The following is a 12,099-nucleotide window of genomic DNA, read 5'->3' on the forward strand; positions in this document are numbered from 1 at the left end:
AATCATCTTTACAAAATTCAACATTGTTACAAATTCTTTACTTGGAGTACATCGATAATGTCTCTGCATTTGCAACTTTACAAATTCAAGGTCAACTATATAGCAACTAACTGATCGGTGGCTAGATAGTTAAGTGACATAATCAACGTCTGTTCATGGAGTTTGTCAACTCTTGGAATCAGTTTGCTGATTTAGTTTTCTGAGCTCACGTATACTTTTAAAATCCATGGAGTATAGAAAGCTTTTTTGAAACAGCACCTCAATACCTTGGCGACAATATACAAAAGCACCTCGACGGCATGAAACCTCGGCATCAGGTGCTACCAAATGGCAATTATTCACTACATCAGAAGGAGAGACATCTTCTTGCAGCTCTGACCAATCCATCCGTGTGGTTCCGCGAACATGCTAGCAACTTTCGAAGCATCTTCTTCTTGTGTCAAAGCGTATGAAAAAACAATACTCTGCCGCCACACATATGATATACATCTTGATTAAGGTAGTAGCTAAGATAACTTTGTTTCATTCCATAACCTAAAAGAAATACTCTGATGGAAGAGGCAGGCCGGCCGAGACGTACATCTCCTGCCTTTTAAAAGCCCATGCATGCTGAAGAGAAACCGAGATAACAACAGGGATCTTACAGATGGCAGTGACGCGAGCGTGCTTGATCGCGCTGGTCGTGGCCCTCGCGGTCGTGGAGGCGGCGGCGGGCGCTGCCGCCGGGACGTCGGAGCAGCAGCGGCGGCAGGTGCGAAGCCTCCTCAAGAGGCTCAACAAGGATCCTCTCGCAAGCATTCAGGTACTCTTCATGCTCTGGTGTTGTCGTTCAGTGGCTTCATGATTTGCGTGCAGCACACTAATTTACCAAAATTATCTGCATATTTTTACTTACTTTTTGCAACTGAAAATTTTCACATGACCTTCGGATTCATTCCAGTCCTAATGCATGTATGCATAATCCTCTCTTCTTTTCTACTTTTATTGCGAGTACTGATTCTATGAAAATTAACAACAGAGTGCAGATGGAGATATCATAGACTGTGTGCCCATCTCCAAACAACCTGCATTGGATCATCCACTCCTCAAGAACCATACTATCCAGGTTCATCTCCGCTGCACAATGCTCCTTTTCATTTCATAGTTGTGTGCACTGTGCAGATCGACTAGCTGCAGTTCCCCCCCCAACACCACATAAACACATTGCGTGCATCATCGTCGACCTTCCAGATGCATCCTTCTTACCACCCAGAAGGCCTGAGCGATGACTCCAACATCGCACCACATCCAATCACCCAAACATGGCATCAGAATGGCTGCAAGTGCCCTCCAAACACAATACCGATCCGAAGGACCAAGGAGGAGGATGTCCTGAGGGCTAGCTCTATCAGGAGGTATGGGAAGAAGAGGCCAAGGAGCATACCGAACTTCTTTTCCGTTGATGATCCTAACAAGCTCAATGTGACGATTGGCCACCAGGTATACAAAACCTATTCAAGAATCACCATGCATTGTACAATTATTATTTAAAATTTAATTATCATTTAACTTCATTTGCTCTCTCATTGAGCAGCACGCCATAGCGTATACACCGAAGGCTAGGTACTATGGAACCAAAACCAGCATCAATCTGTGGCAACCAACTATTGGGAGGGCCAAAGATTTCAGCTTGGCCCAGCTCTGGATCTCTGGGGGTTCCTATAGCGGCAACGACCTCAATACAATTGAAGCAGGATGGCAGGTTAGACCTCCAAGGGAAACATTAACCCACCTTCATAAATGAACGCTGACATTCAGCTTCCATGGTATATGTGATGCTGAACACTCACCCACATATATGCATGCACTACGGGATTCACTCGGCAACCTCTTTATGAAGGCATGCATGCACATCCAACACCTATGAAAGCTTCGAAAGACAAAGGCTCCCACATCTTTAGATTAATAAAGTAACCAAAAGGCGTGTCGTTTTTTATGAGCACATTACCTACCACTAAAGGAATAATTAGCTAAGAAATAAAGTAAGCACCTATGCTAAGTCAGAGACTTGATTACTTGAATTCGGATGGGCAGGTTACATTACAAGGAATCTAACCAACTACTCAAGTTGGACCCTGGATCTTGCAATATTATAGAAGAAAACATCCAAAGTCTGTTGTCTTTACTCTATAGAAGATCTTGTAGCATTTATTTGTTAAAAAACAATTGGAATCCCTAAAAATTTTGGCAATATACGAATGATTTAGGTTGAGGCAAACTCACTTGGCAAAATGGAATGGGAGTTTTCATCCACATCGTGGCCTAAAACAATAGCTCATATGAGGTGAACCTTGACACATCTTAAAATGACGAAACTAGCAATAGCCATAGCACCAAGTTACGATAGAATGCTGCAATAGGAAGTGAAATCGATGAAGCTAAGCTTTTAAGTGAACACATATCCAAGGCGTGACGAAAACGGAGAAACTAAGGGTTGGGATGAAAGAGAATATATAGAGAGCATTTAGTAATTAATGGAAATACTTCATATGAGGACCAAATTAAACTGTATCTTCATAGGTATTTTGACAAACTCTTGGCAATAAATTTTGTGATTCCTATGCATTTTGTAATGCATATTATGAAGTCATGCAATCTCTTTCAGTATGGCTAACGGCCTGTTCTCTCCACAAAATTGCAGGTTTACCCTGAGTTGTATGGAGATAGAAATACAAGACTCTTCATATACTGGACTGTAAGATAAGCATCACATTAATTCCTTTTTATCTTTATCAGTAAGTTAGGAAATGGCATATAAGTTACTAATTCTTTATTGCTACCGAATATTGTAGCGTGATGCATATCGAAGAACAGGTTGTTATAACCTACAGTGCTCAGGGTTCATCCAAATAAACAATCAGATCGCCATTGGTGGTAGCTTCTCCCCTGTATCCAGTTACGGTGGCTCACAATATGAAATAACTATTTTAATCTGGAAGGTAAAATTAAACAAAAATCTTTCACATTCCAAGCATAGCAAATCAAATTCATGGATGGACACCGATCGAAAGTGTGCCAGCTTCTTGTTCTTAATTTCTTGAGACAAAAGTTCAATTGTAAGTTGAGGCTAACCGTGATGACGTTGGCCTGTTTGTGGTCTCACTCACGAGTCGAGTTGTTCCCATGCACGCAACAGATTTTTCCACAAATGCAACTAGATCTCTGATGTTAGCCTTTCGAACAAAGCTTGAGCTATATCCCCTTGCCATAATCCTGTCTGATGATCTCCAGTAATTTTTTTGCCTGCAGGATCCAAAGGGGGGCAACTGGTGGTTGAAAGTAGGAAACCATACTTTGGGCTATTGGCCATCAACCATCTTCTCCTACCTGCAAATTAGTGCATCCTATGTCATGTGGGGAGGAGAGGTGTACTCGCCTTACGCCGACCAAACTTCGACAGACATGGGCAGTGGGCACTTCCCTGGGGAAGGGCTCAGCAAGGCCAGCTACATCAGGAACATACAAGTGGTCGATCCGTTCAACAAACTCAGTTCACCAAATGTTCTGGGACTGGGGAACAAGCAGCCCAACTGCTACAACGTGGAGAGCAGCACCAATAGCGTCAACTGGGGCACTTACATCTTCTATGGAGGACCAGGGAAGAACCCTAGCTGCCCATAGTAGAACCCTAGCGCGCGGCACCATATCGATCTCCTTGTCACATGACGGATAACCCTTTAGCAATGCATTACGTACGCATCACTAGAGGCCCAGTAAGTATTGTTAGTAGTGTCTATACTAGCGCTTGTATATGTGTTGCAACATGTGGCGCTGCAAGCATAAATTGCTTCATATGTAGGTATCTACATATGCATTATATTGGGTAAGATATATCTGAAGTTTGGAAGAAATATGTTAAATTAAAGTTTGTAACAAATTATATTGGAGTTATGTTTGCACGTTTTGAAATGTTAGTGGAACTAAGTATGCACTGCATATAAAGTACAGACAATCTATTTGCTGTCTCTTAAACCTATTGTCAGTGACTCCATACAATTGCTGACCTTTTTGTCATATCCGGACTTTAGTACAATAACCGCAGCGAAAAAAAATTTCTGTCACATTGGAAATGGCTTTTAGTTGGTCCGGCGAGCCTTGTGGATTGTGATGAACTTCGTCGCTCTTGCACGCAGGGCAACCATTCAGACGTACATGTATTATGTATGCACGACATCAGGGGTGGGTGATACAAGATGGCAGGAGTTGTAAAGTAGGGCAATGACATGGCACCCAGTTCCCAATTCATGAGCTCGTCGTCGGGGACTTGCTTCTTGACAAAGGCCAGTTTTGGATCCCAAATCTCGACGAGGTCAAGTCTACCCTATCTTGAACTCGGGCGAGGTTTAGACACAACGAAGATGGAATAATGCTTGAAACGTCTTCTCATTGAATAGTGAACGTAGAAATTTACAACAGGGTAGGACTCCCTTTTTATAGTGCCTCGGAGGACATTTTACATTCTGCAAACGTCCTCAACCCACCACTATATTTTGGGAATATGCTTTACACGAAGGTCATTATTTGGAGGTCACGCTTTTCACGCCACCTGATAGCTCCGCAAATCACGCTCTTACAAGACTCCGTAGATCACGCCTTGACCTCTTCAATGTTGTGACTGCTTCAACGTATTCCCATCGTCTAGCTTCGCTCCCAGAGTTGCATCCTTGCTTCCGAGGTCAGCTTGGCTTCGGGAGTCCTAGTCGCCTTGACACCGCGACCAGGATATGGTTAACTTCGCATTCTGCCTCCTGCTGAAAGGAAATGGCCCTGCATAAAATAGCTAGACAACTAGGCATTTCGAGATTAGTTTCGGGTGCTTGTGGTTAGGATCAGCCAGCTCAAAGAATAGTTAATTCCTCCTACCATCGGGTCGAAGCTGTCTCTCCGTGTTGCATTTTCCGCCCGAGGTTCAAGGGTTTCACCTGAGTCTTGAACAATGTGGTGATGATCAGAACGCGCTCGAGGTTGACCGTCTTTTTTGGCGATCCCAAACAGCTAGAAACTGCTTGTGGCGGGGACGTACTGACACTGAAACGAGATTTTGAATTTAGAAAATTGGATTTGACTTTTAACTCTGAGGGCCTTGGAACACTGGCAATCATTTTTTACATTTAAGAGAATTTTTTTAAAAAATCACATTTTCATATTATATAAAAATTACATTAATAAAAACACATCTTGTTAAAAAAGTTGTACATCGTGATGGAAAGCGTATATTTGAGATGATAAAGGATGTAAGGGTAGTCTTTGGAAAGGGTCTATGTGGCAAACATGTTCCAAACAATAATAACGGACGTGCACCTATGTACAAGAAGTCTATATTTTGGGAGCTACCTTAATGGGAAATTCTAGAAGTCCACGATGCAATTGACGTGATGCACCTCATGAAGAATCTTTGCATCTTTGCATGAATATGCTAGGCTTCCTAGGTTGTTATGGGAACTCAAAAGATATATTGGAAGCACGATAGGACCTGAAACGTATGCAGCAACGAGATGACCTACATCCGGAAAAAAGAGATAAATGACAACACTAGTTACATCCTGCTAGTTACACTCTCAACAAGGAAGAGAAGGATAACATATTTGATTGTATGAATAGTATGAAGGTTCCGTCTAGGTACCCCTTGAATATAAAGGGAATAATTAATCTGAAAGAAAAGAAGTTCACAAATCTAAAGGCTCATGACTGCCACACGTCGATGACCCGGTTGCTTCCGATTGCACTGTAAGGTGTTCTACTTGAGAATATCCGATTGCCACTTGTAAAGTTATGCGCATTTGTCAATGCGATTTCGCATAAGGCAATCGATCCATCGAAGCTAACAAAGCTACAAAATGACGTGGTGCAATATTTTATCAGCTTTGAGTTGATATTTCCACCATCCTTCTTCAATATTATGATGCACCCCATATTATGATGCACCCCTAGTTCACCTAGTAAAAGAGATTAGTATTCTCGGACCAGTACACCTGCACAATATGTGGCCTTTCGAGAGTTTCATGTTCTTAATCGTGTCCGTCCAGAAGGAAGCATCGCCAAGGAATATGGAACAGAGGAGGTGATTGAGTTTTATGTTGATTTTATCGACTCAATTGACTTGATTGGGGTTCCAACTTCACGCCATAAAAAATAAGGTCTGAATTCTAGAGCTTAAAAAATACATAATCTAAGTTCTTAGCACTGAAAACATTTTTCTTGCGCTAATTTATTTCTCCAATTGAGAACTGGTTCCAGCTTGCGCTAGTTTATTTGTCTAAAAGGAAAATATTGTGTTTCAAACTGAATGCATAATGCACTAAAATATTGTACAAAGGCGACTTTACAATTACAAAATCGATGGTTTGTGTGACGTTAGAAATATATTTTACCGGTACAAAATGAATGAAATTGAAAAATGGACAGAGCTCGCCGTGAGTGTGTCGGCCCAATTAATCTTACTCTTTTCTTTCCTTCTCTTTTGTAGTAAAATTATATATTACCACACCCACAGAAGCTTGGTGAGCCCAGAAAGCCCCCCGGCCAGTCATTCAACAATTCTCGAAGCCCTTTTGAATCTGATCCACCATGTTGGAAGCTGCTGTCGTCAAGGCAGAGTATGCTATCATGTGTGGGCAGTTTAGCCGCGGCTCCAACACGGGTTTCGACAATGTTGACCAAGGCTTACATATCCCAAAAGGTATAACAGTAGGGCGAAGTGAAAAAATTGTTGGGAAGAAGATGACATAAAAGTCTGCATACAACCACATTAAGGCACATGGATGAGCCCATTCGCATCATCAAGACAATCTTCTTGCAACTGTTCCAGAATACGTACAGAACTAGATCACTGGCATGAGTCAGGGCTACATTGGCCCAAAGGAAATGTTGGAATGCCTAGCTAAACTGGATCACACGGAATGCTCAGTTTTCAGATGGTGCAAGCTACCGTATGATGGAAAAAAAAATTGAGAATGACGAACAAGCTAAGCGTGCGTACAGATAATGTGCGTTCAAAGAATACTTAACTTTTTGTTTAGGTTCAACAAACCAATCCATACAACATATACTTCAATCCAAAGTTGCAGAAATTATTATTACATAAATTGCGTTCGGCGCATCGATTCACAAACGGCACGAACCCGCAATCAGGATTCCGTGCTGGAGCTGGAGCTTAGCTCGCTTCTCTGCTCGCTTAGCTTGCGTCTTTCCAACGCTGCCCTATGCCGTGCGACCCTTTCCCGTCCTGCCCTTTCCCGTGCTGCCTGAATAGTTTATCTCTTTTTTCGACAATGGCCTTGTCGGCAAGGCTTATCCATGTTGCACCGCTGCCGAAAACCTCAGGATCCATGTCATTGACCCAAAGGGTGATCTCCTTGGGGTGCTCCACGGCTTCTTTTCTCAGTACATCAATTGTCTCACGGATGCCCGGACCGTCACTTGTATAGTACTCGGAGCATCGGAACACGACCTTCTCAAGACTGTCGACATGCTTGATGCCCATGGAGTAGTACGTGTTGCCTTGCTCTGCCGGTGTAGAACTTGAACTCAAGATGTTTCAGCTTCGGCATCGCTCCTTCCCCGAAGGTGATCACCCGTGGCAGACGGCAATCGACGTAGAACGTCTCTAGCTCCGAGAACCCTCCACCAGTGATGTCAAACGGCTCCCGTGGGAGGACCTCGAACCTTAGTTGGAGAGCCTGCAGGTTGGGCATCTGCGTCTTCAGAAACTCGAGGTCTTCGTGCTCAAGTATGCAGAGCCTGATATCTAAGGAGCAGACATTGCACAAGTCTTGCTTGACCCACTGCGGGACTTTCATGTGTCTCCCGACAACTCTAAGCAACCGAACTGGTAGGACTTCACACCTGTCGCCGAAATGGTTAAAGAGGATGAGGATGGATAGGTCATCCCTGCACTTTGCTTCAGAAGAGGAAATAATAACCTCTTCACCACCACTTGAGCTAATGACACCCAGAGGCGACATCAACTTCTCCGACCTATGTTTACGTTCATCAGCAACCACACTTAATAACGGATTCGGGTCTCTACTGCTGGATAGCTCTCGGACCTTAGTACCTCTTATGTCCAGAGTCCTCAGATGCTGCAGTTTCCCGATTTCCTTAGGCAACTCTCTCAGTACCGGTGTCCAGCTTACATCCAGAGTCTCCAAACGCTCAAGGTTCTTGGTTTCCGTTGGTAGTTTACTAATCCGTGTACCTGCCACGTACAGGGACTCCAGATTCTGCAGTCTCCCAATCTCCCGTGGGAGCTCTGTGATTTGATGGCACTCGAAGATACCCAGATGCTTGAGCCAGATCAGCCCACATATATCCACCAGATGATCATTCTCTAGACGACTGCTGTTATGTATTTGTAGCACTCGCAGCTTTTTGAACGCCTTGAAGGGGAGACCATCCAGCTGGGATTGATAAACAGGAACAACAAGGGAGCGAGTATGAGACAGCACATCCTCATCTGGACAGCGATCCTCCGTGCTGAGATAAAGACGACGGATCTGTTTGGCATGCGAGGAGTTGCCGGCCCGATCGTAAGAAATAAAATTATCTTCCTTTGCTTTGCACACGAGGAAGGCTCGCATAATGGGGTGAACTGCGTGCATCTTCCAATCCCGCTGCAACAGATTCCTGTAGACAAGCTTGTCAAAGTAAGCTTCTGCTACTTCAACTTGCGAAACAAATCCTTCAGCAATCCATTTTGTCACCAACCATCCCCTATAAATGCTAAAATACCCCTGAGGATATATGGTACAGTATAGCAAGCAAGTCCTCAGCTGAACGGGAAGATCGTCGAAACCAAGGCATAGACTCTGGACCCATGGTTTCAAGGATGGAGTACTCAGAAACCCATCATCCAGAACGTGACTTGCCCATGTATCCCATTCCTCCTCATCACCTTGCACATGCTGACGACAAACAGATTACTGCTAGCGGACAAAAATAAAATGGTGGCCCGCTGCACATATCCGCAATCTTGGTGGACAGCTCCTTCGCGTTGGTTCCCTCGACAGATTTGCTCATCAGTATCATAGCTGATAGTCTTTCAGCTTCCGCACGACCAAACTCCTGTTCGTACATACACGTGCACCAATTTATTCACATTTCCTAGCTATACTCCTGTCCGGGTCGTCATGATTAATTTACAGCGCAGATTATTCTGGGGAAGAGGCTTACGGATGACTTCCCATTCTTCCCAGTGCCAAATGTCATCAATTATGACCAGGTCCCTACAAAATAAAAACAAGACCAAAGAAACTTTATAACATTTGGGCCATCTTATCCCATGTTACTATTACAAATTGATTGCAATGTTCATACTAACATGACCTACTAAAAAAAGAATCATAGAAATTCCCATAGACGACATGCAGCCATGAATTTGGTAGTTAGCCTGGATAACCATAGGTACTGGGTCTAATTTGTTTCTAAATTATTCAATTCACGTCTGCCATTATATGAAAGAGAATAACAACTTTTCATGCCGTTGCAATATCGAAACATTATAATCTATCTACACATTATAATGGCTAGCTATCAATCACCTGTGACAGTGTCCAAGTCCGTTGAATCTTTTCCTCTTGCTCTAAAGGTGCTCGTACTCTGATTAACGTGCGTGAAAAAAAACCATGAACTCTCTCCTGCCCGCTGCTATTTTCGCATCTCCATCGCAAACCTCTGCGCGCACAGAGCTTGCAAGAGCAGGCCTCCGAAACATCATCTTGCTGCAACACTTTCATGAGTAGGCAGGGGATCAAGTTTTTGGGGAGCGCATCTCTGCGCGACTGCTCGCTATGAACGTCTACATCCTGCTACTTCTCGGAGGACATTCGAGGGACTGCACTGCACCAAATCATCACTGCATCAACTCTGATCGACTACATCGAACAGCCCAAACCGAAGATTTAGGCACAATGTCTGATTCTTACATTCTGAACCTTCTCTGGTTCTTTTATTTCATTTTGTTCATTATTAAATTTGTGTTAACCATGAACACTCGCACATGCAGTGAATCACTCACAATATTCATGATTTACTTAATAATATTCGGAATTAAGATATACGTAAATTGTCTAAATTTCTAACATAAGCCCCCCAATTCAACTAAAACGGGCATATGCCTTTGGTTCTCCCCATAACCCCAACGGCAGGCGCTCTAGTCGCAGCAGCAGCAAATCCCCACCGGCAGCGACCAACCCATAAACCCTAAACCCTCATGGTTGTGGAGCACCAATGGAATTCCATGGAAGCACGACAGCGAAATGGGGATACGAGGAAGGAGGGGAAGTGGTTGCTACCTCGTGCCGTCGCGGCGGCCATGGCATCGCGCTCGGAGCTGAAACCGGGATGGCACGGGTGCCGGTGGTGGGTAGCACGCGGTGGCCGCCAGTGGGTAGGGCAATGGTGGCGGATGGCGACGGCGGAGGCAGAGAGGAGCCGGAGGAGTGGAGTGAAAAAGCAGAGCGGTGAGAGAAAGTGAGACTACGCAGGCCAAGGACCACCTGGTAGTCGCAGCCCAATGAAAACGGAGTTAATTACACGCCAGCCATTATAAATCCATTTATTGCCCTTTGAAAAATTGGTTGCGCACCCAACTTTTTTATTGCCCTTGGTGCCATTTTCGTCACTTCCGTTACTGCAACTTGCCGTTAGAACTCAGATTTTTATGAAAAAAAAATAGCCAAAGTACCCCTCTTACAGGCAGGGCCTACTCGGAAGGCTCAACGAAAACCAATAGGTCTTCCCTTCCCGGCCTCCGTTCCCACCGTCCTTCTCTCCGGCGCCCCTGAACGGGAGCTCGACGAGGGGCAAGTGCAGTTTATTTTATTTTTTTCTTTGAAAGAGAGATCGGATCCGCAGCTTTCCGTGGTGAGCTAGAGAGACGGCGAGCTCATCACGTGGGGTCGTGGCTGCAAGCAGTGGTGAAGCTAGAGCAAATTAGAGGGGGATGCGCTTGCCTTCTCGGTGCATAAAGTTGAAATGTTATAGATGCATATATGGTGAAAAATTCACCTTAATCACTGTTTTGCATTTTTGTTGTGGGTGCATTTGCACCCCCTAATCCTAACGTAGCTTCGCCCCTGGCTGCGAGGCTGGGGAGGTGGCGACGGACCGAGGGAAGCGGCGCTCGGAAGGCTCGAGAAACTTAGATGTTGTGGTTAGCCTGATCAAAATCCAACGGGTTGTAATAAAGGGGAGTATATATCCCAAAGGGTTATAAATAAATGAATGAAGCACTAGCTGTGTGACTGCACAAGAACACTGGATAACAAAAGTGTCAAACTAATGGATGTAGCACATGGGGACCGTCAAGCTGTGCACGAGATACAAATCCGAGAAGAGAACTAATCCGAGACGGGAGCTCAGCTCTGTCCCATTCCATGTCAAGGCAGAGTGCTCTGCATCAGCATCTGCACCACCATTTTCCCTTCCACTCCTGATGAGTGCAGTGCAGGATGCTAGGTATAATCCGGTCATGCTTTCCTCGAGGAGCCATTTTAGTAACATGCACAATGCAAAGTGCCATATATTTTGAAATTTTTAATTTCAAAGTAGGCTTATATCCCGCTTATGGTTCTAGTTAAATATACCTACTTGGGAGCATCTCAATAAAATAGCGTTTGAACTTTGAATGTCAAGCACAGTATATAAGGTATAGTGTAAAGGTCCCATTTTACTAATATTTACAAGATCAAGTGCTACATATTTGGAAATACATAATTTAAATGTAAGTTATTTATTGTCCCTCTATCCCTCTTAGAACAGCTTCCAAGTGTTAAATAAATTCACTTTGGTTTTTTCTTTCCTTAGTTTATTACTTAATGAACTTTAAATATTCTAAAACTCTATTTAATACGGAAGCAAATAATTAACAGAACTGGATTACTAGCGTGAATCATACTCATATGGCAACTTTTATCTGAAAAAATGTTGGAATGATTGGATGGATTAGTTGCTAGGAATGTTCAGTGTGCGCATGCATGGTGCAAGCTTGGACTGCATGTGACGAAGAGAAACTAAACTGGAAAAATAATCATAATCAAGTGTGCGTACAGATAATGTCAC

The 12,099-nt window shown here is 43.8% G+C and overlaps 2 protein-coding genes across 2 annotated transcripts; one reads left to right on the forward strand and one right to left on the reverse strand.

Annotated features, from left to right (window-relative positions):
- Nucleotides 1-528: 528 nt before the first annotated feature.
- On the forward strand, nucleotides 529-3,981 carry LOC117833744 (protein neprosin). Its single transcript, XM_034713343.2, has 7 exons — nucleotides 529-802; nucleotides 1,019-1,105; nucleotides 1,231-1,479; nucleotides 1,574-1,741; nucleotides 2,681-2,734; nucleotides 2,832-2,978; nucleotides 3,289-3,981. Exons 1-7 carry the CDS (start codon nucleotides 647-649, stop codon nucleotides 3,658-3,660), a joined length of 1,233 nt encoding a protein of 410 aa, XP_034569234.1. The 5' UTR covers nucleotides 529-646; the 3' UTR covers nucleotides 3,661-3,981.
- Nucleotides 3,982-7,213: 3,232 nt separating this feature from the next.
- Nucleotides 7,214-8,618, reverse strand: LOC117834666 (disease resistance protein Pik-1-like). The gene is made up of 2 exons (XM_034714196.1): nucleotides 7,625-8,618; nucleotides 7,214-7,545 (listed from the first exon to the last, which is right to left on the reverse strand). The coding sequence occupies exons 1-2, from the start codon at nucleotides 8,616-8,618 to the stop codon at nucleotides 7,214-7,216; spliced, it is 1,326 nt and encodes a 441-aa protein (XP_034570087.1).
- Nucleotides 8,619-12,099: the final 3,481 nt, after the last annotated feature.

Source organism: Setaria viridis, chromosome 8 (assembly GCF_005286985.2).
Source record: "Setaria viridis chromosome 8, Setaria_viridis_v4.0, whole genome shotgun sequence".
Lineage (NCBI taxonomy): Eukaryota > Viridiplantae > Streptophyta > Magnoliopsida > Poales > Poaceae > Setaria > Setaria viridis.

What these genes read in the sequence shown, in the direction of transcription:
- LOC117833744 (XM_034713343.2), top strand. Translation starts at nt 647, where the DNA reads ATGGCAGTGACGCGAGCGTGCTTGATCGCGCTGGTCGTGGCCCTCGCG. An exon ending in ATCCTCTCGCAAGCATTCAG is followed by an intron (nt 803 to 1,018) that starts GTACTCTTCATG and finishes AATTAACAACAG; the next exon opens with AGTGCAGATGGAGATATCAT. An exon ending in GACTCTTCATATACTGGACT is followed by an intron (nt 2,735 to 2,831) that starts GTAAGATAAGCA and finishes CGAATATTGTAG; the next exon opens with CGTGATGCATATCGAAGAAC.
- LOC117834666 (XM_034714196.1), bottom strand. Translation starts at nt 8,618, where the DNA reads ATGCGAGCCTTCCTCGTGTGCAAAGCAAAGGAAGATAATTTTATTTCT. An exon ending in GACGTTCTACGTCGATTGCC is followed by an intron (nt 7,546 to 7,624) that starts GTCTGCCACGGG and finishes CTACACCGGCAG; the next exon opens with AGCAAGGCAACACGTACTAC.